The sequence below is a fragment of the Syngnathus acus genome, chromosome 10, assembly GCF_901709675.1.
Source record: "Syngnathus acus chromosome 10, fSynAcu1.2, whole genome shotgun sequence".
Classification (NCBI taxonomy): domain Eukaryota; kingdom Metazoa; phylum Chordata; class Actinopteri; order Syngnathiformes; family Syngnathidae; genus Syngnathus; species Syngnathus acus.
The window spans coordinates 13,974,822-14,000,934 of NC_051095.1; the positions used below are offsets into that span (position 1 = coordinate 13,974,822).

General features: G+C 40.3%; 3 protein-coding genes and 4 non-coding genes across 8 annotated transcripts in view; 5 read left to right on the top strand and 2 right to left on the bottom strand.

Moving 5' to 3' along the window:
• The first annotated feature begins 53 nt into the window (after positions 1 to 53).
• Positions 54 to 2,124, top strand: rpl36a (ribosomal protein L36A). The gene is made up of 5 exons (XM_037261705.1): positions 54 to 152; positions 655 to 760; positions 1,229 to 1,296; positions 1,369 to 1,491; positions 2,044 to 2,124. Exons 1-5 carry the CDS (start codon positions 150 to 152, stop codon positions 2,062 to 2,064), a joined length of 321 nt encoding a protein of 106 aa, XP_037117600.1. The 5' UTR covers positions 54 to 149; the 3' UTR covers positions 2,065 to 2,124.
• Positions 1,895 to 7,371, bottom strand: gla (galactosidase, alpha). Its single transcript, XM_037261704.1, has 7 exons — positions 7,136 to 7,371; positions 4,397 to 4,571; positions 4,064 to 4,238; positions 3,737 to 3,828; positions 3,486 to 3,647; positions 3,222 to 3,419; positions 1,895 to 2,573 (listed from the first exon to the last, which is right to left on the bottom strand). The coding sequence occupies exons 1-7, from the start codon at positions 7,297 to 7,299 to the stop codon at positions 2,262 to 2,264; spliced, it is 1,278 nt and encodes a 425-aa protein (XP_037117599.1). The 5' UTR covers positions 7,300 to 7,371; the 3' UTR covers positions 1,895 to 2,261.
• On the top strand, positions 5,027 to 5,099 carry trnav-aac. The gene has a single exon. It is a non-coding gene; the product is annotated as a tRNA-Val (tRNA).
• On the top strand, positions 5,469 to 5,541 carry trnav-aac. The gene has a single exon. It is a non-coding gene; the product is annotated as a tRNA-Val (tRNA).
• trnav-cac lies at positions 6,010 to 6,082 on the top strand. Its single transcript has one exon. It is a non-coding gene; the product is annotated as a tRNA-Val (tRNA).
• Positions 6,226 to 6,298, top strand: trnav-cac. The gene has a single exon. It is a non-coding gene; the product is annotated as a tRNA-Val (tRNA).
• A 10,332-nt stretch (positions 7,372 to 17,703) lies between the features above and the next one.
• The window catches only part of glra4a (glycine receptor, alpha 4a), a 29,595-nt gene continuing 21,185 nt past the window's right edge, over positions 17,704 to 26,113 (bottom strand). Inside the window, exons 6-10 of one of the 2 annotated variants that reach the window (XM_037262115.1) lie at positions 24,792 to 24,929; positions 24,500 to 24,714; positions 21,810 to 21,959; positions 19,885 to 19,995; positions 17,704 to 18,511 (exon numbers count right to left, since the gene is read on the bottom strand). In XM_037262115.1, coding sequence (XP_037118010.1) covers positions 18,221 to 18,511; positions 19,885 to 19,995; positions 21,810 to 21,959; positions 24,500 to 24,714; positions 24,792 to 24,929 — 905 coding nt within the window. In that variant the 3' untranslated portion in view covers positions 17,704 to 18,220. The remainder of the gene's footprint in view (positions 18,512 to 19,884; positions 19,996 to 21,809; positions 21,960 to 24,499; positions 24,715 to 24,791; positions 24,930 to 26,113) is intronic. The other variant, XM_037262116.1, reaches the window with a different exon arrangement.

Sequence of the window (26,113 nt, forward strand, 5' to 3'; positions counted from 1 at the left end):
AAGTTAAAATAGAGTTTAGTATTATCGTGTGGTTTGTGCGCTTGGTCCTCCTTGTAGATTTTGGTCGTTAGGGGGCAGTGTAAGAGCAGCACTAAATGTAGTGCTTCCGGTTCCGTACTTCCTCTTTTGCTCTGCATTGGGACGCAAACATGGTAGGAAACTACTACACTGATACACTTAGAAGAATCCACGTTAATCTCACAGTTAAATACGACATCGGCACCGTTTGGTTGTTCATATAAATGTGTCATGGATCTGTAGGCGCAACGAGCCCGCTATTTGCTACGTATGTTGAGTTTTCGGACCAAAACCGACCTCTGACGATGCTACATTTTTGAGCAGCAAGGCTTTTCATGCTTAGCCGGCCTTTCGAATGTTGGACGTGTCCTTTTTAAATTGGCTGGAAAAAATACTCGTCACAAACAATGCATGTATTTTATTTGTTTCCAATTATTTTGGTTTCAACGGTATAGCATGCGCTAATACTATGGCGCTATGTGCGGTCTTGAAAAAGACGTCCAAAATCATACTAGTTATACGTTTTTGAAAGATTAATCGGATTATTCCGTATGTACAAACTGTAAGCTTTTTAAAAGATTAATCTGTTTATTCAGTACGTGTCTATACATTAAAACGATGTCGCGCTGTCATCAGGTGAACGTCCCGAAGACCCGCAGGACCTACTGCAAGAAGTGCAAGAAGCACCAACCACACAAGGTTACCCAGTACAAGAAGGGCAAGGATTCCCTCTATGCTCAGGGTAAGTGTCATGTTGGGTGTGTACTTTGGACATGGTAGACACTACACGCATGAAGTGATCCAATTCCGATAGCTTTTCCTCATATCATACCTCATAAACTTTGGATAGAGTGGCAAAGACAATATGCAATGACAAAGTGGCGGTCATATTATAAATTCTGATTCTGTTATAGATAGATTCAAAGTTTGCAAAGTAAACATGACAGAGATTAAAGTGTAAACCTTTTGTAGATCGACTTTTATAATGCATTTGTTTACCCGTGTCACTGCAATCACTTATGTTAGATATTTTCCGATCTTTGTGTTGAAAAACTTTGGATGGAGTAGCAAAGACAGTATGCAATGACAAAGTGGTGATCATTACATGCTGAAAGGATGAACCTTTAAATGCAACAGAACAGGATGCTATATTGGCACAACAAACTGAATGGCTCAATTTGACCACAACTAATGAACGGATTTCCTGCAGGAAAGAGAAGATATGACAGGAAGCAGAGCGGCTACGGTGGTCAGACCAAGCCGATTTTCCGTAAAAAGGTATGTTGTTCAGTCATCCTGATTGCTAAGGTGCATGTGAGCCCATGCGTGCTATTATCACCTTGTTTCCAGGCGAAGACAACAAAAAAAATTGTGCTGAGGCTCGAGTGCATGGAGGCCAACTGCCGTTCCAAGAGGATGCTGGCCATAAAGAGATGCAAGCACTTTGAGTTGGGCGGTGACAAGAAGAGAAAGGTAAGCTACATTGTGGACAGACTCGCTGGAGTCCATTCAGGAGATTGACAATTGCAAAGTACATTTGAAAAGGAACTTGGAAGATCTCCACGTGCAGATGATGTACATTTTGGCGACTGTGGAGTGGGCATTTGGAGATGGCCTTCTACTCTGATTTTTTACTCTTGTTAAGAACAGATGTTTGCGCTATAATGATGCCATACAAGTCAGCATAATTTCAAGTGGGTAGTCAGGTTGCCTTTTGCACAATGACATAAGCACAAAAGCTCCAGAGTTGACGTAAAGGCGATTAGGAAAAAGTGGAATTATTACTCTGGTTAACAAAAGGAGTGTAAATCAAGAATACTGTATTTTTCGTGCCTCACTTTCCAAAGGTCAAAACAAGGTTAACTGGTAGAAGGACTTGCGCATGTCAACATTTGTTTTTTATTGTTCTGCCTTGCAGCTACATAGCTGCCTACTATTGACATTGTGAGAGCAGCTCAAAGAAACATGCATTTGTTGTTAATGTTGTGGTTTAACCCTCCTGACATGCTTGTGTTCTCTCAACAGGGCCAGGTCATCCAGTTCTAAGCTGTGGGCCACTCTTCTGGGTCAAGTCGTCACAATTTTCAATAAATGTGTTCAAATTTACCATACCTTTTCTCATTCATTTTCACCGTGCTTGTACTAGGGCTGCGAGTTGCATCAAGTGAAACGTTGATGGCCTAAAATGGAAGCTCTCAATCCATACCATCAGATTGTAATTGAGAAAACAAAATTGTCATGATCTAGAGAAGTGTTGGGTTTTCTGACCATTGCATCCTAAGGAGTCTTTTGTCCTGCTTTTTTCTGCTGATGGGTGTGATGACAAGCAGGGCGGTACCTGCAGGGTTAACGGAGACCTGGTGTCCAATTTGAAGCCCCATCTCCTCATACCGGGGCAGAATCTGGCTGACGTTACAAAGCGGGTTGCACCTCTTCCAGCCGGGAGCCGCTTGTAAGGAGAACTTGCGTGGGCCTCCTATCTCCAGTGTGTTGAGTGCTGCTATGGCAAGTCGGCCATTGGACAGTGGCCTTTCCCACACCTCAAAACGGTCCACCTGTTGAACACACAATCCCATTAATTCCATTGTGTGGTGTTAAAGGACTAGGTGTGCAACAGTACACGGCAAAATATCGACCCATTCAGTGCACTCCACACTGGACAACACACACCCTAATGTACTGTGAGATTTTGGTACTTTATTTTACACGGATGCATTTACAAGCCATCGTGTATGTGCCTGTCTGAGCTGGTAAAAAGCCCTTCTCCGCCAGGTTATGTCCAATCGCTGCTATTCTTGGACCGGGACTCGCTCATGCGCAGCCTGTTTTAACTGGGTGTAGTGTTGGGTCGAGAGTGAACGATTCGTTCAAAAGAACGAATCTTTTCAGTGAATGCGAGTGAACGGATCACTTCCTGAAGTGATTTGTTCTGTTTTCAGTTCATATGACTTCCACAAACATGCAATAAAGTAAAAAGATGTAACTTCCCGTTCACTAACGAGTCATCATTATTAACTTAAATGAATCCCAGATTTAAAAAATGGTCCCAAAAAGTAAATTAAATCAATATTTTGATGGCGAAAAGTGTTTTCTGTATGCACAAAAAGGTGTCCCAAAACCGTACCAGAAACCGTGGCGCAAAAACTGATGTACGGACCGTTCCGTGGGTTATCTGGAATGTTGCACCCCTATAAAAGACCAACCTTGGCTGTGCAGTGTCCCTGCTTGCCCAGCTCGTCCTGGCTAATGCCGATGATGTGGCGGTTCTGCAGCAGCTCCTTAGTGTGCCGACAGATGGACCTCAGGTCGTTAGACATGAGCAGCGGGGCAGCCATAATGGCCCACAGTGCCATCTGAGACTCCTGCTGGTCCCGACTCAAACCGAAGTTTCCAATCACCAGCTAGAAACCATAGAGCATGCACTTCTCAGGAGCTCAATCGTAGGCTTAAATTAAAGACATTCGTACCATATCTGGGTCATTCCAGCCCCCGGGACCAGCTGAGGGGACGATGACGTCCTGGTGGGTAGCAGTCCAATCCAAAATGGACTTGATGCTGCTCCACGAATCATAGACATCTGCGAAGTTGCGCCACTGGTTGCATGTTTCTGCAATAGTGTTGTAATTTGGCTGAAAGAGGGAGGGGGGGTCACAAAAAGGCTACAACTTGACCCATATCTGGGGGATTCAGAATTAAAACGTTAGGGATCAGGTGTTACCTTTTGGAAAGGCCACTCATAGAAAGGCCACTCACAGGAATATAGGATGGGTCTTCCCGTTCCGTTTAGCGCTTTGGACATGTTTATGTACCCTGAAGAAAAACAAGTGATGTGTTAAAGCGCCTTCACTCCATCGCGGGATGGGGGGCGTTCTGACCCGTACGAGGCTCAAAGCGTCATCAGGTCAGACAACTAAGGGAATTAGGGCACAGAGAAATAAATGCCATTTCTGCTCCGGTTTCTAATTTGGCCACCGCAAATTACAAAGCTGGAGAAAACAATGCTCTCAAATTGTAGCCTGACTGATCACACAATGGACATGCTCGCCTTCCTCAAGCAAAGTAGCGTCCATGGAACAGCCATCAAACTTGAGCAGGTCAACTTCCCACTCAGCGAAGGTCTGGGCGTCCGTGTCATAGTGGCCCAAACTGCCAGGGTATCCAGCGCAGGTGGTTGTGCCGACATCTGCGTAAATGCCCAACTTCAGACCCTTGGAGTGCACCTGGAACCAGAGCTTGTACTTTCAGACAGTCTCAAGAAAAGGGCAGTGTTGAATCAAGAATCAAGCCTAAATGTCCAAAAACAGTCCTAAACGATCAAATGCAACCATACTGAAACCTACCTACACTTATGTAGTATATAAAGCACTGTCTCACTCACATAGTCAGCCAGTTTCTTGATGCCTCCCGGGAACCTGCGGGGGTCCGCTTGCAGCCGGCCCCCAGCGTCTCGACTCTGACCCATCCAGCAGTCGTCAATGCAGACATACTGGTAGCCAGCCTCTCTCCAGCCCTCTGTTGCTATGACGTCTGCCATTTGCATGTACAGACGTTCACTAGGAAAATGCCACAGATATTCTAATCTGTTCACGTTGTAAGGTTAAAAAAAGCGTAAATAAAAATGTCACCAAAATTCCTGTGCACAGGGACAAGGCTATCCTAACCATCGCCTGAAAATATTACTATTTTAGTTGCAATATTTTGGATTACACCTATTGTTATATTATGTATACATACATTTTGTTCACAATCAGTCACGGTTTTTGTACAACTGTAATGGAATGGTTGTACCTGAACCATGGACTATTAGGCTGCTGGCTGCAGCCTGCTACTGCCGCTGTAACTCTCTTTTATTTTCTTTCTCCAAGGAACCGAAAGATCCTGAGATTGTTAGGAGTGCCAAACTATAGCCATGCCGGATCTGGGAGGAAATCTACAACTAAGGAAATCTTCGAATCCGGAATTTCCATTGTTTTAACTTGTACATATAATTTCTTCGAGCATTTCAACAGTTTCCGTAGTGTAGTGGTTATCACGTTCGCCTAACACGCGAAAGGTCCCCGGTTCGAGACCGGGCGGAAACATGCTTTTCACTTTATGACTACTGCAGGTTACCTTTAAATCTATAATGATTACAATATAAACATGGCAGGATAGGGTATGTCATTATTTTTCTGTGCGACATAATAATAATAATAATAAACAAAAACACAACAATACCTTCGTCTTCCACTAGATGGGAGCTTTAACCTATGTAACCACCTTCTGCCGTTCATACAACAGAATGGTGTACTGTATTTTTGTGTGAAACTAAACAAGCCCATTTCACACAAAGTAAAATTGTGAAGGGATATTGAACATTTATGTGATTAGAACGGAATAATCACTACTCAACAAACTAGTTCCTCTATTCAATAGAGTCTATTCTATATAGGCATGGCAGACGTTTAGCAGTTTCCGTAGTGTAGTGGTTATCACGTTCGCCTAACACGCGAAAGGTCCCCGGTTCGAGACCGGGCGGAAACATACTTTTCAATTTATGACAACTGCAGGTTACGTTTAAAGCTATAATGATTACAATATAAACATGGCAGGATAGGGTATGTAATTATTTTTCTGTGCGACATAATAATAATAAATAAAAACACAACAATACCTTCGTCATCCGCTAGATGACAGCTTTAACCTATGTATCCACCTGCTGCCGTTCATGCAACAGAATATTATACTGTAGTTTTGTGCGCAACTTAAGATTCAAGATTTAACAGGCCCATTTTTCACAAAGTAAAATAGTGAAGAAATCTAGAACATTTATGTAAATCGAACGTGATAATTACAATTTCACAGAAACGTCCGGAATCTTCTGCCCTTTGCGGTCATAAGACATTTTAGCAATGATAGTAGCAGTTTCCGTAGTGTCGTGGTTATCACGTTCGCCGTAGTATGGGGCAAAATGACCGGGCCCATACGGAGCCTGAGCTCGCCAAAGTACAAGTTTCCGTAGTGTAGTGGTTATCACGTTCGCCTCACACGCGAAAGGTCCCCGGTTCGAGACCGGGCGGAAACAGTTTTTTTTTCAATGATTGCTGAGTGCCTTTATGGCCAGCTATAACGATTAGCGGCAAACGGGGAAAAGGAAACACTTTTTTGCGTTTCTGTAGTGTAGTGGTTATAGTATTAATAAGGTAAAACTAACCCTTTCATAGAACAGTTTCCGTAGTGTAGTGGTTATCACGTTCGCCTCACACGCGAAAGGTCCCCGGTTTGAAACCGGGCGGAAACACTTTTTCACAATGATTGCTAGGTGCCTTTAGGGCTATAAGGGTTAGAGGGAAATTTGACGTTTTAATTTTTGTTTTCTTGAACTTCTCACTCTTATTTATCGTTTATATTTCATTGGTCTTTTTTTAACCCCTGAAGGAGACTATAAAGTGGATTCCCTGTGTGAATAAATATTTGTTTAAAATTGGTTGCAATGTTTTTGTTTTTTAGCCTTACTATTTTACATTAAATACAATGAAGTCCAAAATAAGGGTTATTAATTACAATAAAGCCAAAATAAAGGCTATTAATTCAAATAAACCCCAACTTTAAAACTTGAAATGACATTTAGAATACTAATTATAATAATTATAATTTGTAGATTAAAAGCTACTAAGTTTCACTAAAAAGAATGTTTAGAAAATGTTTATGCACATCTTTAGAATATTTACAGGCATATTTGTTAGAACATCCTAATAATAGAATGACAAATGTACATAAAATCATTTGCAATGAGTTTCATGGTGTTTTGACAAATTAGAACATTACAAAACGTCATGTCTAAAACAGACCCACTTTGCTCATTGTATGTCTTCGAGTAACTATTAAGCTGAATTTAGAATGCGCAATAATCACTATTTGAACGATTTCGATATGCACGGTCATTTTATGTCTTTGAGTTATTAAGCTGAATCTAAAATGCTCAATAATCACTATTTGGACGATTTAGATACGTAAGTGAAATTTGTTTACGCTTTAGTTGGGATTTGAAACCACTTCTCCATCAGACGAGATTCATCTCCCGATATACTTGTTTATCGCGACGGTTCGGGCGGGCCCTTGTTTTCATGGGTCTTACCTAATGCAGTTATCCGGGTCCGCCTCGCAGTCGGTGTTACACATGAACCTCTCCCAGTGCAGCCAACCCATCGTGGGGGTCCTCGCCAGGCCATTGTCGAGAGCTATGGTGCGTGGCCACAGACCCACGACAACAAGCATCCACACACCGACCGTCAGGAGCATATTTATGTTTTATTCCTCCGGCATTACATTATATTCGCAGGGCTTTCTTTTAATTTACTTCCTGGTTGCAGGATTTCCCCCGCCTTTATGCTTGATTGACATGAATCTTACCCAATAAAGTTGAAGTCCGTCTTTAAAGGTTTGGTTTTCAGCAGGTGTTCCTTCCAACCAGGAAACGTGGAGTTCACGCCCCCTTCAAAAATTCTAACAAAAAAAGTAATGTATTTTTTCACCTTGATTTGCGTTTAATTTTTGACTAAGCTTCTAAATTTACTTCTTTTTGCTTATACATGCTGATTAAATAATAAGTAAGTAAGTAAGTAAGTAAATAAATAAATAAATAAATAAATACATTTAAATGTCATTAGTTTGTTCCAGGCCCCTGAAAACTACCACCAAAAACTGGTAGGGTTTCTGATGATTTCCATTACAGCATTGTAGACTATCCACAAACAAAATACTTGTCCATCTCATTAAATGAAATACAGATTGGTTTGTTAATTTGACACCATGCTATGAAACCAAATTAATGGAGGACGCTTTGTCGAGTGAAACTGCCTCCCCTCCCACAGACACGCAGAGAGATAAATGAATTTTACTTGGCGCCTCTGCCGTTTTCTGCAAATGCAACAAGACAGCTGCTGCTTTGATTATTTGCTAATTGTTGCTGGCGCGACGACTTCATTTATTAAAAAAAAAAAGCAGCGTGCATAAACACTGTTTTCAAGTCATCCCAAACTCTCAGTTGACACAATAGGGTACCAGTAATGGAAAAGATGAAAAACGACAGGGTAACCGAACAACTCAAACACACATTTCAGTCTTGGCTATTCAGTATGATATGCCCGTGACGCTTGTGAGGATGAAGTCACGAGATGCAAATGTAAATAGTTCAGCAAATGAATAGTTGGATAACTAAAGACAATAATAAGGGTGAGTTTCAGACCTGACTGTTTGGTCCCCTTTAAACGGACCAGGGTTCGATTGTATCGCTGGTCCGGACCTTTTGTGCAGGTGTGAATACACGGAAACGAATCCTGGTGCGGATTCTTTGGGGTTAAAAAAGATGGAATGATAAATCAAATAACACTTGCTCGTTGATGGCTAGTTTCAACATAGTAAGATTTCCAGAGTGGCAACTACTATGTATGCCACACGATTCATTTTACAGTTTAGTAGCAGTTAACAAAGCCTCATGTGTCCTCTCTGATTGAATACAAAAGAAGACCAAGTGTGACATTTCAGCAAAATGTGGCATGATCAGAGGCCTCCGCCAGGGACAGGGCTGATGGAAACAATTTGTCACTTGCTATAGTTCATATGTGAACCAGTGAGTGAAGGTGTGGAGGCTCTAAATGTCAGATTTCAATTTGACGTGCTGCCCTCTGCATGATGGATGCACGCTTTTGGATGTGTTGTTTTGTGCTTGTAAAAAACAAAAAATCTGGTTCTTTTTTGTTTTTGTAACCACAACGGCATTGCTATTAATTGAGAGAGGTGACGGATTGCTTTGCTGCCCTAAGGCCTGCGACAGCCATCCATTCGTCCCGTAATTGGAGACGTCACAGCTGGCTTATGTTGGCAATTTTCTGAGGAAGCTTTGCAATTTTGTAATCTATCATGACAGACGCAAATGTAGCTCTTCTGTAAACACATCATCTGACACACTAAAGCTCCATTCAGCTATCCATTTTCTAAACCACTCTTTTTCCTCATTAAATTGGCAGGTGACCTGGAACCTTTTCATGCAAGAAGTGGTGTACATCTTCAAGTAGTTGATGTCAATCCCAGGACATATAGTATTTGGAAAAAACATTCACAATCACTCTAATTTTCACAACGAAGTGGATTTCGAGCACCAGCGGAGTTAGTTACATTTTATTCAATATTGGCTGTGCTTTTTTTTTTAAATTTAGTTAGTTTTAATTTCCTTTTACAGCAGGTTTGTTCATTTAATTTATTTTTTATTTTTGATGCTTCATTTTTCGTTTTTATTAGTTTTACTATTAGTTTTAGTTTACGCATGGAGTATTTGTCAAGTACAAGATGAAATAAAAAGCTTATTAAATATGCATGTTACACGTTCCTTGTTCTATACAGCTGTCTAGTACTCCTGATATAAATACATGTAAAATGAATCCCAAATGTGCTTTTTATGTACATGAAATGTAGTTGATCTTTTTTTTTTTTTAAAGTATCGTATTATTTGTTTTCATTACAAAATGTTTTTTTTCAGTTTTAGTTATTTTGTCAATTTTCATTAACTATAGCAACCTTGGTCGTGCATGAGAAATTTTGGTGGTGCGTTAAAAGGTGCTTTTGAAGGTTATCTATAGTCATCTCAGAAGGGATTTCTCTCTTTTAGATAAAAAAACAAACAATGACGCTCTGCTGCTCCTTACCTCATAGATTACATCGTTTTATTGCTATGTTCAGTGATGAAAGTCATAAAAGAGCCCAGAGGAGAGCAGGTAATCCACTCACATTCTTCTTCTATGATACACAATTCAGCGAAAGCAACGAAAACTTTTTTTTCTCACCTCTTCCTTAATAGATTCCGAACTCCAAGCACTCAGGTTATTTTATCACATTTGACCGTTATTGAAAAAAGTATGGGTGTAAGCAATAAATTGGAGCTTTTTTGTGAATTTCAAAAAGCACCCCAAAAAAAAAGTATCTGGAGATGCAGCATTTTATGAATAGCATCACCATGGTAACTAGGCATCCCAGATCCCATGATATCAATTCCATGTTGCTCCACACATAGGCTCCACTGTTTACAGAGCTGAGGGTCTCTGCTCATTACTCGGTTACACTTGAAGCCTGTGGCAAAGGAATAATTAGGTTGAACCCATAAAAACAAGAGCATTGAATCTGAAATTTAGCACAGATCTGATTATGTTCACAGATGAACAACAGATATATCACATCCTAATTATTTTTTTATATTGACAGTACCTTTCAAAGGTTTGGGGTCACCCAGGCAATTTAGTGTTTTCCATGAAAACTAATATAATTGCAGGGTTTTCAAGGGTTTTCTAATCATCCACTAGCCTTCTAACACAATTAGCAAACACAATGGACCATTAGAACACTGGAGGAATGCTTGCTGGAAATGGGCCTTTATACAACCTATATAGACATTGCATTAAAAACAGATGTTTGCTGCTAGAATAGTCATTTACCACATTAACAATGTATAGAGTGTATTCCTGATTAGTTTAATGGTAACCTCGTTGAAAAAATTGAGATTTTATTTTCAAAAGAAGGACAATTCTAAGTGACCCCGAACTTTTGAACAGTAGTGTATACACGTACTTATATACGTATGTGTATAATTACAATTACAGCAGTTGACTTATTATTTATGGGCACATGGGAACCGTGAAGCATGTTTCATATCCAAAGCTGGCTCATTAGCAAGTGAAGTAGTTGTGATGAATGTGTGAGCAAATTTGGCCCTGCAGCGCATAGTGAACACGGCTGGTAAGATTGTTGGTGCTTCACTCCCCTCCCTGAAGGACATTTACACCTCCCGTCTCACCCGCAAGGCGACCGCGATTGTGAGTGATGTGAGTCACCCCGCTCACTCTTTGTTTGATCTTCTGCCCTCTGGGAAGAGGTACAGGAGCCTGCGCTCCCGCACCACCAGACTCACCAACAGCTTCATACTCCAGGCTGTTAGGATCCTGAACTCTCTCCCCCCTTCTGCGTAGCGTCCTGTACTTTTGCGCTATATTCTGACTGTCTGCTGTATGCACACTTGCTCCATTTTTGCTCCTCTTATTTATTGTTATTTGTTTATTTATTATTTATTCATCACTCTTATTTATTCATTGTTTGTGCCTTCTTGTTTTTATTTTTTGTGTTGTTTACTTGTATGTATATTGTGTACTATGTCTTGTCACCGTGGGACAGTGGGAACGTAATTTCGATTTCTTTGTGTCTTGGCATGTGAAGAAATTGACAATAAAGCAGACTGACTTTTTTTTACTTTGACTTTGAAATGTTGCCATTCTGTACTGTTGTTGAATACTGTATTGTCAAACTGTAGTTCACATCATTTTTTGAAATTTGCTCATTGCTATTTCAAAAACGTTATGCAACGTAACTTACTGTTACTATTGAAATGTATGTCAATTGCAACTAGACATAAAAATAACTATGGTATTATGGAGAAAATGTATAAAGAAAAATGGTTGATTGGGGTTAGGGGTTGGGGTTAGGGTTATTCTCAAAATCAAATGAGAGGGTCTATTTCAGAAGATACACACTCAAGACAAATTACTCTAGACAACACGTTACATGTCAGAGCGTCTTTCCTTTGTCAGCTGCCAGAGAGAGTCATTGTGACTTTGCCATTTATTTCAAAGCAGAACTGCGATAATGCTATGTGGGCGACTGCGAGTCTTACCGCAGTGCTATTGCAGTGAGATTAGATTCACTTTGTTCTCAACAGTAGTGTACAAAACAGAAAATCCTGACATGAGAGGTTCTTGGTGGAAAAAAATAGTTCGTCATCTTGCGCTTGCCCCTGGCTATAATTTCACCCATCTCAGCAAATGAGGGTCAACAACAAGAAAGGCAGATTGCAGATAAGGAACTCAACTAGCCTTACACATCATCATTGTCTAGTTCGTGCTGCAATACTAGACAAGACTGTATTGTTTTGTTAACGTATGAAATGGACAAAAGTGTAAGGCTGTTGCGATGTGCTGTGCGATGGGTCGATTGCTATTGATTTCTTTAGAGCCTTCATGTAAATTTCAGCATGCTAATACATTCAACAAAAGACGAGAGAGCCCCTTCAGGACTAAAGAGTTGTATTTTTTAGCAGCCCTTATATGTGAGAGGTGAAACACGTCGTTTTGAAACTAATTAAGTGTGAGAAAGAAGTCTGACAGGGTCTTTCCAGTTCGGCTTTGCGTTTGACCATGCCGGTAATAAAACAAAACAAAAAAAAAAACAAGCATGATGAAGATAGAATGGCTAACCTTAAGAAGCATCACAATTCATTATCTTGCTGTCTTTGGCATTCTCGGTAATACGTGGTATTTGAAGAAGCGTCTTTTTTTTTTTTAATGTAGGCTTCTTTTAATGCGGGCCATCTTAATTAGTGCCGACTGACCTTTTTGATTGTCAAAGCTTTTGTCACCCTTCTTCAACAGGAAACAACATTTCTCAGATATTTTTGCTCCAAATGAACAGCGGCTCTGATCACAAACTTCTGGGCATACACGTCACTGTTCTTTTCAGCAAATCGAGAGGTTTTATTTCTTTACTTTGCTTTCAAATGTCTGTAAAACCTTTGCTTGTAAATGCTGTTGTCTATGCACTTAAAAAAATAATTCGTGGTAAGCTACTTTTGTTCTCTCTGCCCTGCCTTTGAATGTTAGCTATTTATTTGAAAATGCTTTTAGTATTTTGGTTATTTTGATTGTGTGAAGCACATTAGGATTGAGTATGATATGTGCTATATAAATGAAACTGCCTTGCCTTCCAATCAGAGGCACTTTAAATGGTGGAAGATGTGTGCTGTCTTATATTTAACAAGAATTTGAATGACATGAGTAAATTCTGAACAAACCATCCCCAGTTTTAAGAGGGTGTGCACACTTGTCCAACAATATCTTTTTTTTTTTACTTCCGCTCTTGAGAAGATTTCATCCATCCATTATCCAAACCACTTTTTTTTCCTAGTTGAGCTTTACAGGTTCCCTGCAACATTATTGATGGAAAAAGTTTTGAATGGATTTGTCTTTCTCTCATTAATTTTATAACACAAAAACGGCATTTGAACAGGGACCCCATATATCCATTATATAGTTATTATTCCAGCCGTGATATGAAAACCTTCTTTTTTACTTTAAAATTTAGTAAGTACAAGCCACAAGTCTGTGGTCAGGAACAAAGACACTCCTGGGGTGTGAAGTAGAGCAACTTTCAAGTATCTTCAAATGTCCTGTTGTGATTGATCCATCCCTCCTTGGACAATCCGAGAATCGATAAAGAAGTCTTTTGACTTTTCTGCAGATTTGGCTCTTTCAAACTTAGGTGAACTCAGCTGGGGAACAGTGTGAAGTCTGAGGTGCAAAAATACAAGCTCGGCAAGCACAGCGGGAGGATGTTCTTGCAGATTTAGGGAAGAATTAGTTATTGTTCAACACCGGGCACACAACACGCATGCATGTGTACATGTCGGCATTGTCTCCTTGGGGATCCAATGAATACCCTCTTGTCTTGTCTCCACCAACCAAGCTGTAGCACAGAGTCGGAGCGTCGAGGCAAGACGGCTCTCGTGGGCATTAGGCTCACTGCGACGGGTATGTTTGATGGACAGCGGAAAAAGGCTGGTGTAGAAAAGCCTACGTTTACCGAAATAGCAGCAATAGCTGATGTTTGGTTGGTGGGAGAACAGCATGAAGGATGTCAAGAAGGAAGCAACACTATGCTATAATAATAATTCATGATCTGGAAATTCAGCGGTAGGCTTCTTAATTGTTAGTTAGGAACAGAGCAAAACAAATCATAAAAGAGATATAACGTGAAACGACAGGGCAATCATACATAAGTCAAGGCACCACTACCAGTGGGCCGACGTGGCTGTCTTCTAATAGTGCTAGTATGCTAATGCTGAATGTGTACAATGCTTTTAGAAATTATGCTACACAAACCAACACTGAACATGTTTACCACTGTCAGTTTGTAGACAGACACAATAGTAGCTTTATAATTAATTGCATTTAATATTTACAGAGGGAGCCTATGGGCAAAATGAGACTCATACATGTGATTTATATGACATTTGTTCTGTCCACACCGATTTGATTCTACAACTAAGCTCCGAGTTTATGTCAAATGAAACGAATGCCCATGAACGTTCATTCATAGTAGCTACTAACTAGGCTACACGGGGGGTTGGAATCTTCTCATTCCTCGTTTCTTCTGTTGGTGCGTAGCCAAAAAAAATCCTGTTGAAGCCTCTTCAGCAGTGTGGTTTTTCTCCCAGATGTCGGAATTACAGGAAACGTTGTAGCACAGCAAGGGATTAGCGGAAAGGAATCCACGTATGGATTACTTTCTCAAACAGTTAATACAAGGATGAGTTTTTCAGTGATGCTTGAAATGTGGAATTTCCTCTTGAAAGCTTCCAATGTATCTGTTTCTTGTCCAATGATTTTCGTATTATATTATTCTTTTAGAGGGAAGGAAGAACTTTCTGATCAATGATGTTAGGATAATGTGCTTTTATACTTAATTGATTCCTTGCGTTAATGTCCAAGAACAATATATGCAACAGAAACTGACATCTATTTATTTATTGGGGGGTCAATTTTGTATTGAGACTCTCCACAATTGCAGTGGTTACACTGATTTTGGTGTCTATCGAATTTTTTTTTTTTGTGGTGGGAAAAAAACCCTGCATGTCCTTCTGTGTCCTAATCAACTTCATTATTGCATTGTGACTTGGACAAAGTTTTTTTTTTTTCTTGTGTTTCTTGATCAGTGTTTTGGCTCAAAAGAACGTATAATTTTTTTGTTTTTCAGTATTCTGGATGAAATAAATAAATACAACATTTTACGAGACAAAAACATACTTTGATTGTCACACGCAAATAGCAAAAACAACTCTACAACAACACTATTCATGGAATAGATGTTTTGATCAAGGTTATAGTTCTATCCTGATTTCTCCAAGTTTTACCTGGAACATAATAGAAAAAAAACTCACACTTACAGTTTTGTTGTACCCATTTCATAGCCTGTCAGCATAAAAGACATTCATGATACATTGTTAAGTAGCATACTCTGGCGAACGTATTGTATAATAAAATACACACTACAGCAACTGTTATTGCCCACTGTTAAAATAGCTGATACATGTTTGTAGCTTCAAGGGGCCATGAATAGAGGAAAAGAGAAACCGCAAGGGAGCGGTGATACACAACGGCTCTATCAAGTTATGTGACATTGCACTTAAAAATGTCACACAGTGAAACAATCCAACGTAAACATGAGTGTGTGATTTTATGTGCTGATGTGCATGGAAGAGTAAGGGCTATCGATCAGGAGGACTTAAAGGCAGCTTTGGGTTCTGGCGCCACATTGATGTTCAGCTGGGGGGCGGGAGGAAGAAGAGGTATGCTGATTATCCCCCGGGGACAGGACAAGGGGACAGTTTGGACACGAATGGACCCATGGATGCACACGTTGCAAATCAGATGACTTAAGCAGGCTTGCAAGAAGCCTTTTCATTTTCTGGGTTTTTATTTTGTTATTAATGATGAGCATTTATGAATGTAATATTTTTTTAAAGCAGGTATTGGCATTTATTTGGTTTTAGAATTGCAATGCAAATAATCCCACGGGATGTTAACGTTAGGCCTGAGCGATGTATGTTGTCCACTTGTGTGGCTCGGGGGAGATATCATACAGACCTTTCAATGTCAGGACCCGGAACAATAAATATTTAATGTTCTCATTTGGGTCCACCCTTCTAATAGGGGTTCATGGATCAGATGGTATTTATTTAAGACACCACAGTGTCAGGAAGTTATGTTTAATTTAGCAAGTGAATGCCAAGGTCTCGCGTTATTGGAATCCATCAGTCATCCGACGATCTGACGGGGATACGCTGATTTCCAGCAAAGGCGATGGGTCGGAAATCAACGGGCCAAACAAAAACGGTCATGGTAGGCTGCTGGATATAGAAAAGCTTCTTATGTTGTCACCAATGTGCTCTTACGGTCATCATAACACAAGACAGACCATCTCTTGACTTTGAAGGCAATGTGTGCTTGTATGGAAAAGGGATACTGTATAAGACATTCCTTTCTGTTTGGGGTTTTGGATGTAAGAGTGTCAACAGGGAGATGCTTTAGTGTATGGATGAGAGAAGTGGTCCTCAACAGGCAGACTCTGGTCTGGGTCTGAACCAGGATCTTTTTCTTGGGAGCCGGACCAAAGATCTGCATTATAACTCCACCACTGTGAACAAACTGCTGATGATACTTTGCGTGGCACAAACTTAGCAGCTACTTATTGGTACTGTTGACCAATTGTTGAATGTTGTCTTGGACTCATGATGTCAAAATGTGAACAGGATGAAGAGAGCTGTTCAAAACTTGGAGGTGCTCTAATTTCTTTTCATCAGTGCAGGCAAATTGACTCGACCCCTCCCACTGCTGGTGCTATTGAACATGTTGATGTGCATTCAAATGTTTTGTTCTGTCTCTGAAACTACCTGTGTGATTTACAGTTCTAACTTCCTCCATTGTTCTAACTTCCTCCATTGTGTGTCAGTGCACTATTGTGTCAAGGCAAAACAGCAGCAACATTTTGAAGGCACCCAAAAGTCAATTTTCAAGCATAATGTACTGTAATCAGACTAGTTGACCTGAATGGTGATATTATTATGCTGGCAAAGATAAAAGCACCACTTCCAAACCAATTATTTTTGGAATTAATTTCAACTCACTTTCATTGAAGATCAGGAGATCAATAGTATCTTCCTTCATGAGGTGCTGATCGCAACCCTCCAGCCAGTGTCCGATCAGACAGTTCTTCCCAAGGGTACCTTCCTCAGCCCAATAAGAACCACATTCCTGCTAATATGGACTCAACTCCAGGTAGGAAATTTGTAATCCAGTACGTGCTGCTATTTTGGCCTCTGCAGCTAAGTGTCTACGAATTTAGGTAATTACAATTCCTACATTATTATTATTATTTTTTAATCCACAGAATTGGGGCGTTGTATCAGAAGGATGATCACTACTTTGAGAGTTTCAGCTTGTCCTCGTCATCTCGTCACACAAAAGCAAAAGTAAAAGTACCATAAAGTAAAACGCCAGCGATTTCATCTTGTTGGAAAAGCAAGAGCACACGCAAACAAGAGTTAGCATTGGATGGAAGGACACTGGATCAGGATGCCTCTTTGGAATTCATTTTCATTAGCTGGGGAACATTGAGCCCATTTCGAAGTCATTAGTTGATAAAACAACAGTCTGATTCCCCATTAAAAAAGTCATTTGTCGTCTCTCTTTCTGGGACCACTCCTTCTCACACTCCTTCTCCACCTCACCCCTGAGCTTTTTCACCTCCAATGCCAAGCTGGCAACTTGGAATGGGAATGTCAATGAACTCTGGGGCTCTGATGAGAATCCAACTGGCAAATAAACCAAGTCTGTCCCATTTAGTTACTACTATAAAACCACCAAATACTTCATCTTCAGTTCAGCATGTATTTTTGTCTTCTAGCACTTTTTCACTTGCTGGTCCTTACACCAAAGTTTCTTCCTGCTAACACGATGAAAACCAATTACGTGGGAGTTCACTGTATACCAGTGAAAGCACCCTAAATGTGATGAATGTATTAATGTATTTGATTTAATAGGAATACAGTTATCCAAGCAGAAAAAAAATATTTATTTTGACTTGACATGAAAACCTTTTTGTGCGGTTCTGTCACGGCTTCTTTTATTATTTTACAATTTATACAATGTCAATATATCTATGTATATAATCTCATTACAAGTAGCTAAAATCACCACTTACAGAATACTTGTAAATATCAAAGACCTTTTTCAGACACCCTTGCCTGTAGAACGTAAAATATAGAAAAAGTCACCGTTGTTAGAATTTTGGAAAACATTCAGATACACAAAGTGTTGAAATTCAAGTCTCATCAGTCCTCACTTGATGACATCGCCGCCAAGGATCAGCCAGTGGAATCTAACCTGAAGCAAAAGCTTCAGCCTGAAACCACTCAGTTAAATATTTTTTTATTTTGGCTTGGAAAACTCTCGAGAACCCGGAGACGCTCTGGAGTGCAACGATCATGACCAGTTCCAAAAGGAGCGCTGCCGCTCCTCGCCGCAATAGAGGCAAATCCTGGCAAAATCCATAGAAGGGTAGACGCCCTTTACAAGTTGGCATGGATGTCCTCGTGCCGCAGCACTTTGTATGTGACCCAGTAGAAGATGTTGAAGAAGAGGAAGCTTAATGGGAAGACGGCTCTGGAGATGGTGTCGATACGCTTGGCCCGGTCCACGAAGCGCTTGTGGAGGAACTCGCCGTCGTGCACCGTCACGGGACGCTGTGGGCCGAAGACAGTGGGCGCCTCCACGGCGCTGCCATCTTTGGACTGCATGCAGTGGCCCAGGCCGTAACCACGGAAATAGAAACCACGGCTCTCCCGCAACATCTCCTCATCCTGTGGAGTTGAGCCGAGGCGTCATGTAAAGAAATATTAATAATAAATGAGGTTATGGTAATTTGTTTATTACCACATGCTTTTGATAGTAAGAGTACTACAAACACAACTCACAATGGGTTATTAAAATCATATATATTTGGTTTTAACTGTGTTTTTTGACTATTTTCACATTAAGTAAATATCGCAAACAAGTAACGACAGAAATACAGAACATGCTTTACAGCCCCCTTTTTCGTGACGATAGTTAAATTTTTAACTATAGTGAATGAGTGCATTAGTAATATTATTTTGTACATATTATCTAGTGCTCATCTGATCATGGGTCACTGATTGTGGCCACTGATGGTGATCGCCCAATTTATGGATCAGCCACTGATCGTGATCGCCCAATTTCCATTGGAAAGTGTGATAGGCATTTGTCAATCAATGCCTTTCATTGCCAATCACAAAAAAGATCACTCAATTTGGATAAATTGATCTGATTCATCAATTAGAAAAATCCGATATATTAATGTGAGCATCACTAAAATTGAAAAATGTGCAGCTAATCCATGGGATAAGTATCGATATCGGACATTCTCACTCATGGATGATTGGTATCGTAATCGTCAGCATAAAACCCAGATTGGACCACACCTCGTGTGATCATTCCTGAAGATTTACAATTGTACTCAAAACCAAATGTTTTTTAAGGATTTGTAAAAATGAACTAAAAAAAAAAAGACTCACTGCAGTTTTGCATCTAGGTAGACAGACCGTTTTTTCGTACTCTAACAGCAAAATTATATTTTATTATTTAGATTAAAAAAGTTATGAGATAGCGCAAAAAAGGTGGAAAGTTATCATCAATGGGGAGAACACATTAAAATGACATAATAGCTTTTCACGGTTCCTCTTTTGGGACCTGTGAAGTCTTCGTTGTGACTACAGGCTCTGAAGCCGTTTACATACTGGTAAACAATGAGTAATGGCATGCATATAGCCCTGTCTACAAATTTGACCAACTTGTAACAAAACTCACAAATGCCGTGTTACAGTTCATTAACAGGTAGCAGATCGTAAAGTAATGCTATAGTAATAATAAAGTTTCTTTTACTGAAAAAGAATGTGGGTGATTGTCTTAAAAAAGATAAAATTGGTTAGAAATGTGCACAGAGTAGAGCACAATCCCTAAAAACAGGCAACACAATGAGAAAATGTAGGGAGAAAGCACACATTTATAGTTAGGAAACAAACACCACGTAAGTGGGGTTGGATTATAACACTATTGTGGACTCAACACAAAGTGCTTGTTAGGGTAAATTGAACTTTCAGCATGGTCAGTTAGTGAGGGTTCAAAGTTGAGGGTTCACACAGGGTTCACGCTTTACCCTGATACAGGCGTTGCAGTGCTCAGTCACATTCCTGCAGGTGGTATCGCTAGCAGGAATGACGTTCACGTTCCGCAACGACTCGACACTCCCTTTCAGTTGGGCGAGTTCCTCCAAGACACACAGTTGCAATTATTACCATTATTATTGTCAGTGCTCCTTTTTAATGGAATCGTTTTATATAAGATAACATATTTTGATTAGGGAAGATAATTGTAGGAGCTGATTGGTTTTGGTTCACGCATTGAATGAAACAAATAGCAGGTATGACAGAAAATGAATCAAGATGTAAAGCATGTCGTCAATGGTATACAATCGGACTAGATAGTATGGATTCAGCGGATGTTGAGGAATTACTTTTTTTAATATGAGTTATGTGAAGGAATATTAATGGAAGATCTGATTTAGTGCTTCACTTGATAATTACATACCATATTTCCTCCAATTAGTCATTAGTTACCATCCACTTAGGACAAATAAATGTCTCCCTCAAATAAACGCTTCCTTTTTCCTTTCAGGAAAAAGTGTTATCATGCCACTTTATACACACTGTCAATTTGAACTCTGTTTCTTAAAGATAATCTTATGAGGAAATTTGATTTAGAAAATAAATGGCCCTGTCCACCACATGAGGAAATAAGGTAAATGAACAGGCAATACAGGAATCCATCATAGTAACCAGGGACTGTTTATCACATGGCTAAAAAGCGTTTAAGAAGACATGCAAGAAGCATGTTTCCTTATTTATAAAAGCACGTGAAGACCATTCCGATCAGATTATCACTATGAGTAGAAACTGTGTAATCTGCACAGGGACGTGTGGGATACTTTAACATGATTTATTATGGTGTACTCTCTGTTGCTTCCTTGCAAGACACACTTAGTAGGGGAGAAAATAAATACGTTGATTTTACACACCTCACGTGCACCTCTTCAGAGTTCAGCATTACAGGGATCAGCTTGTAATAACAGCCGCTGGGGTTTTGATTATGTTTGCTAGCAAAGTCAATAAAACGTGATAAAAACACACAGTTGGAAATAAATGAGGTTTTGAGTGAAGGCTGAAAGATTTTTATCATTTTGTTTTGTTGATTGATTTTTTTGTGCTGCTGCTGAACTCATTTAAAACCAGGAATTAAGTTTTAAAGCGACGTCATGTACTGATTAGACACAAACAACTTAAAATATATGGTTGTGGACCCTACGATGTATCCCACCATGACCTCTCCATGTATAATGTAGAAAATCCAGGTCCATTAAAAGTATCAGATCGAATGAGAAGGTTAAACTGTTTGAATGACACGGAATTTATGACAGAAAATGTCAGAACCTCTTGCTTGCTTTAGTCACTGTATTGCAAGTTTACAGGATTGCTTAGTTCAGGAATACCTGTGTGTACTCTGTCATAAACCCATTGTGCTTTACTTATGTTTGTTACTGTTGGGAAAATAGACCATTTAGAATGCAAAGTGATGGACAGCGCCCACATTCCATTGTTATTATCGTTACTCGGCCATATTTTACTGAGCAGTCGAGACAGACGGGCATGCATCGCTTTCCTATAAGTTCCATTTGTAGTGAATTTGGTCAAATGGATTTTGCCGGTTTGAGTAGCTGCAGGATTGTCCAGGTTAGCTGTTGCGCTGTGTCAAATGTAATTTTAGAAGGGAAAGGACAGCAAAAGAACATTGAGGGTCACCGGTCACCATGGCAACAAGGCGCAGCAAAAGAGCTGATCTTTTTCATCTGACATGACAGCCAGTTGTAGCGTATTGATGGTGTCACTTCCTAGAAAAATACCTCGCTTCACCGTAGCGGGAGGCATAAGTCAAAGTTATGGAGTTTTTTTTTTTTGCATGCAGTCTGCAGTTTTTCTTTGTTTTTTTCCTTACCAAAGTGGTAAGGCCCGCTTGATTTACACTCACGATTCTTTCCTGCCGCTGCTTTTTCCTCAGCCTAATGAACTCTTTGTGCTGCCTGGAGACAAAGTTGACCGCTGCGTACTCCAGTAGGGCGGCGAACACAAACAGAAGACACACCGCCATCCAAATGTCAATGGCCTTCACGTAGGACACCTGCAGAACACACACAAACGCGCAAGGTCACATGGGGTTTGTCAATACGAGCTAGAAAGGAGCAGCTGTGCCCAGACGCGACAGAATGATAATGAGTCAGTGGGTTTCTAGGGCAGTTGACACATAGCCAGGAGACAGGTCACGGTGAGGGCTCGGGGAGAACCCCCGGTCCAGTCGCTCAGGAGAAGAAGTGTCATGGCGCATCAGCCAACAGCCGCCGAGCACATGTTGCAAATAGAGTTCATCCAGTGGAGCGGTATTTTGCTGACTGTCACAGAAACAAATACTGAAGAAGATAAAAAAGGGAAATGACACCCCATCATTGACTCGCTCAACTGTTTGAGAGTAAAGGATAAATGTATTTGAATTCCATTGTATTGAGTTTTTGTATATTAGGACAACTGGTTTTCATAACTACAAATTGATACTGGTGATACTAGGCGGTGGATTGAGTCAGGTACGTTGCACCTAAAGGCTCAAGTACCAAATACAGAGCCTGCCACTGTGTGAAAGTTTGAGTGACTTAGTGATATGCATCAAAGGTTCATGCAAGTGAGACACTGACATTTGTCACTTACAAACAGAGCCCAAAAAAAAAAAAACAGCGGCTGGCATCCATACAGACATTAATACATGTGTACCACTCGGCTATTTTTGACCTGATCTTTAAGCTGTCTCACATGTCCCTGGTGTGACTGGTTGTGTGATTCCAAGTAGGGTTGCAGCTAGTTTGGTATTCTGATATTCTGCTGAATCTTCTGTCAAGAAATCAAATATTTGGCTGAAAACATACATACTGTACATAGAATATATGTGTGTGTGTGTGTGTGCTTACTCAAAGGCCACTTTCAACCTAAATGAAAAAGAGTCTTATAAGAAGTGCTTACTATAAAAAGCGCATGATAGTTGTTTGATGTCAGAGACATATTTCATTGGTAAAATAAGAGCCTTTCAAACATCTCCATGCCAGCATTACATTCCGGGGAGTCTCTAAACTCCTTTACTCATCTTGATTAATGCCACATTATTATTCATAGCATTATTTAAATGTTTTTTTTGGAAACCCATCCACGGCACATCTCCACATAATACAGCTTGAGGCCAAATACTCAAAATTGTGTCGTAAATTTAGTCATAAACTGTTTGTCACATTTGAGGAGAAACTTGCTGTTTCTTTTTGCTTTACAATCAAATTGAAAACCTGATGTTGAAATAAAAGTATGTGGGCAGACTTCCAGCAGCGATTAAACGTAATGGATGCAGTTAGTGCATACTTAACGAAACAGGTGTCTCCATCGCGTTTGTGGTCACTAACCCTGATTACAGCCGATGGCGCGGAGGCAATGTTTTTCGCCACCATCTGTTGGGTCGCTGGTACACTAGTCGTACTTTATATGCTGTGAAGCAGGTGACAATGAATACTGATTTTGTGATGTCTAAAAAACACAAAGTGCACTCTGTGAAAGAGATGATACTGTATATATTTAAATGTTTACTTTTACGGTACACTAAACGTCAAGCACGAAAATAACATCACACTTCTTTTTATCAGTGCCTAAAGTTGCCTAAAGTTGTGGCTGGGGGACTAGAATAGAGAACATGTGCAACCTCGCAATCCATTACACCCTGGTCATAATTCCGAGTTATGTTGTCTTCAGTTGTAAGTGTAGTCGTTACATCCCGTGAGGTGGAAATTCAGTTGCCATGGTTACATGCTGCAGTCTCATACCCTAAAACACATTGATTCCCTGGCCAATCAAGCAGAACATGTGTTTGGTTTTTCCAGATGACAACAAAACAGCCTGACTTTGTTATCACACACAAAGAATATGACCTCATCATCTGTGTTGTCTCATATTTTCCGTCTCGAGCTTTTTCCTACATTCATTGCAAAGTCACGGTTTCATCACCGAATAACCCACCTTCCCCGCCCGCCCCCACTCGAGAGTGCCCTGCCCCCTTCGACATCTTTGGAAGACTTTGGAGGACGAGGCCAGTCAATCCCTTTCCTGATCCTCACTTAATCAAATGTGAACTCCTGACTTTGAGCATTTGGGTTGGCCTTTTTCCAGGCTGGGCTATATCAACTATGAAACAAAATAATGGATCACTCTTTGGCAGATGAACGGTGCGAACAGCCTATAAAGACACCCAAAGGAAAACGAATGTGAGACGGCGACTGTCGGAATATATTTAACCACTCTTATTCCCCAATTGTGCTTTTGTTTTTCCTCAGAAAACTGTGAACGGGCATCTTGATGATGGCTCCATTATTGGACTATCCACGCAGTAGAATACAGACATGTACTGATGATGTCAAAGGTCAGTGTGAGATGTGACTTAAAATAACTTTTTTTTAAATCAATTTTGGTTGTACAGTATGCCATCTGTTACAAACTCAAAAACACATGTAACAAAGGTTGCCTCGTTCAACATGTCAAAAAATGCTCTGAAACTGTTTGCAGCAAATGATAAAAGGTGGCGCTGTCAATCTCTTAAGCTAAACACATAACTTTTAATTTTTCATCGACACGACTCACCTTTGGCAAGGAGGCCCGTGAGCCGGAGCTCTGTGTGGTCATGGTGAGTACAGTGGTGATTCCCAGGCCCACTCTGGCGGGGGCGGCGTCCATGTTGATCCAAAAGGACACCCACGAGAGGATGACGATGAGGAGCGAAGGGATGTACATCTGGATCAAGTAGTAGCCCATCTGGCGCTCCAGGTGGAACTTAACTTCTATGCAGGTGAATTTACCTGCATTTTACAGCGCGTAGGTATCACATCACTCAATGTGACAGTTAAATCAATCACAGAGCTCTGTGGTGTGTTACCTGTGTTGTAATACTTTGTGCAGTAGCCCAAATCCATCTCGTCTTTAAGCACAAACTGGGGCAGGGTGAGGTCATCGGCTACTTGGACGGGATTCTCAGAAAGCCACTCAAAGATCAGGTCATTCATGGTGTAGCCGACTGTGGGAAGAGCGGGGAAAGAAGGGGTTACACTTGTACACCATGGCAAACTACAACTACAATTAAAGAGAAAATAACCAAACAAAAATTCATACGGCTCAATTAAGTGTCACTTAAAACGGTATTTTAATTTGAGGTCAGAATGTTTGAATTGGATCTCATTCAAATGGGGATCCCCAAGCACTATGCTGTAGCACGTCAGTCTGTCGCAAAACTTTTTGAACAGTGAGAAGCCACACGACACGCATATCGTTTCGTATACCAGTGTAAAAAAAAAAAATTCCTTGAGCACTTTAGCAGAAAATGGATGTAACTATAGTATATGTAATTGATGAAAAGAAATTTTCTTTGTAAAGCTTTTGCAATGTCTCACTAAGTGCGAGTCCATTAATGGAGCTCACACATGCAATGTTTTGTATGTGCTCTGTAATTTATTTTCTCAGCTGCCTGATTATACAGTAGATGTGTTAAAGATGCATGCCACATACAACAACAATGCAGAATGCTGAACAGATTTGAATAATACTGATGTCTACATGGACCCATAAGGCCTCACATAAATTATTCACGTTGTTCTAGCCTTGCCAGTAGCAACTGGCTGGAAAAGCAACTCCAGTAAAATTCACTTTATCTTGTTCATGAGGGGAATTTTCTACCATTCACCTCCTGTAGCAAGTGAAGGGAATGACAATGCTTCACTGAGATAATCAATGATATATTTTACGTCTTTCTCTATATACACATGTATATATGCACATGTATACATATATATATGGTTACACACATTATATTTATACATTAGGAATTTTCTCACCCTCCAGCATGAAAGAGGCAAGAAGAAAAACATTGGATTTGGCAATCCCTTCACATTCCCAAAGGTAACGTCTGTTGTTATTGTTCCCCCTTACTCACTTTCATGTTGCCATGACGACACTAGTAGCAGCAAAACCGCCAATGTCCTCTCGACGTCCGGCACTAGCCAAGGTGATTGTCCCCTTGGGTGGTGCACTAGTGCTCGTCAACATACATTTTTGCCATTGTGGCTTTAATCTCATAACAGCAACAAGTGTGAACATTAATTTTTATATTTTTGTTCATATTTTTTTTTCATGAGCTGTATGTAATACACAGCGTGGGGAAGTGGGCTGGGGGTGAGGTGAAAAAATAACATTTATAATGGGCAT

Bases quoted from the DNA above. Each gene is read 5' to 3' on its own strand.
- rpl36a (XM_037261705.1), top strand. The intron at 761-1,228 runs GTAAGTGTCATG...GATTTCCTGCAG, and splicing joins GGATTCCCTCTATGCTCAGG to GAAAGAGAAGATATGACAGG. The intron at 1,297-1,368 runs GTATGTTGTTCA...CCTTGTTTCCAG, and splicing joins AGCCGATTTTCCGTAAAAAG to GCGAAGACAACAAAAAAAAT.
- gla (XM_037261704.1), bottom strand. From the start codon at position 7,299: ATGCTCCTGACGGTCGGTGTGTGGATGCTTGTTGTCGTGGGTCTGTGG. The intron at 4,572-7,135 runs GTAAGACCCATG...GCATTTTCCTAG, and splicing joins GACCCGGATAACTGCATTAG to TGAACGTCTGTACATGCAAA. The intron at 3,648-3,736 runs GTAACACCTGAT...TCCCTCTTTCAG, and splicing joins ATGAGTGGCCTTTCCAAAAG to CCAAATTACAACACTATTGC.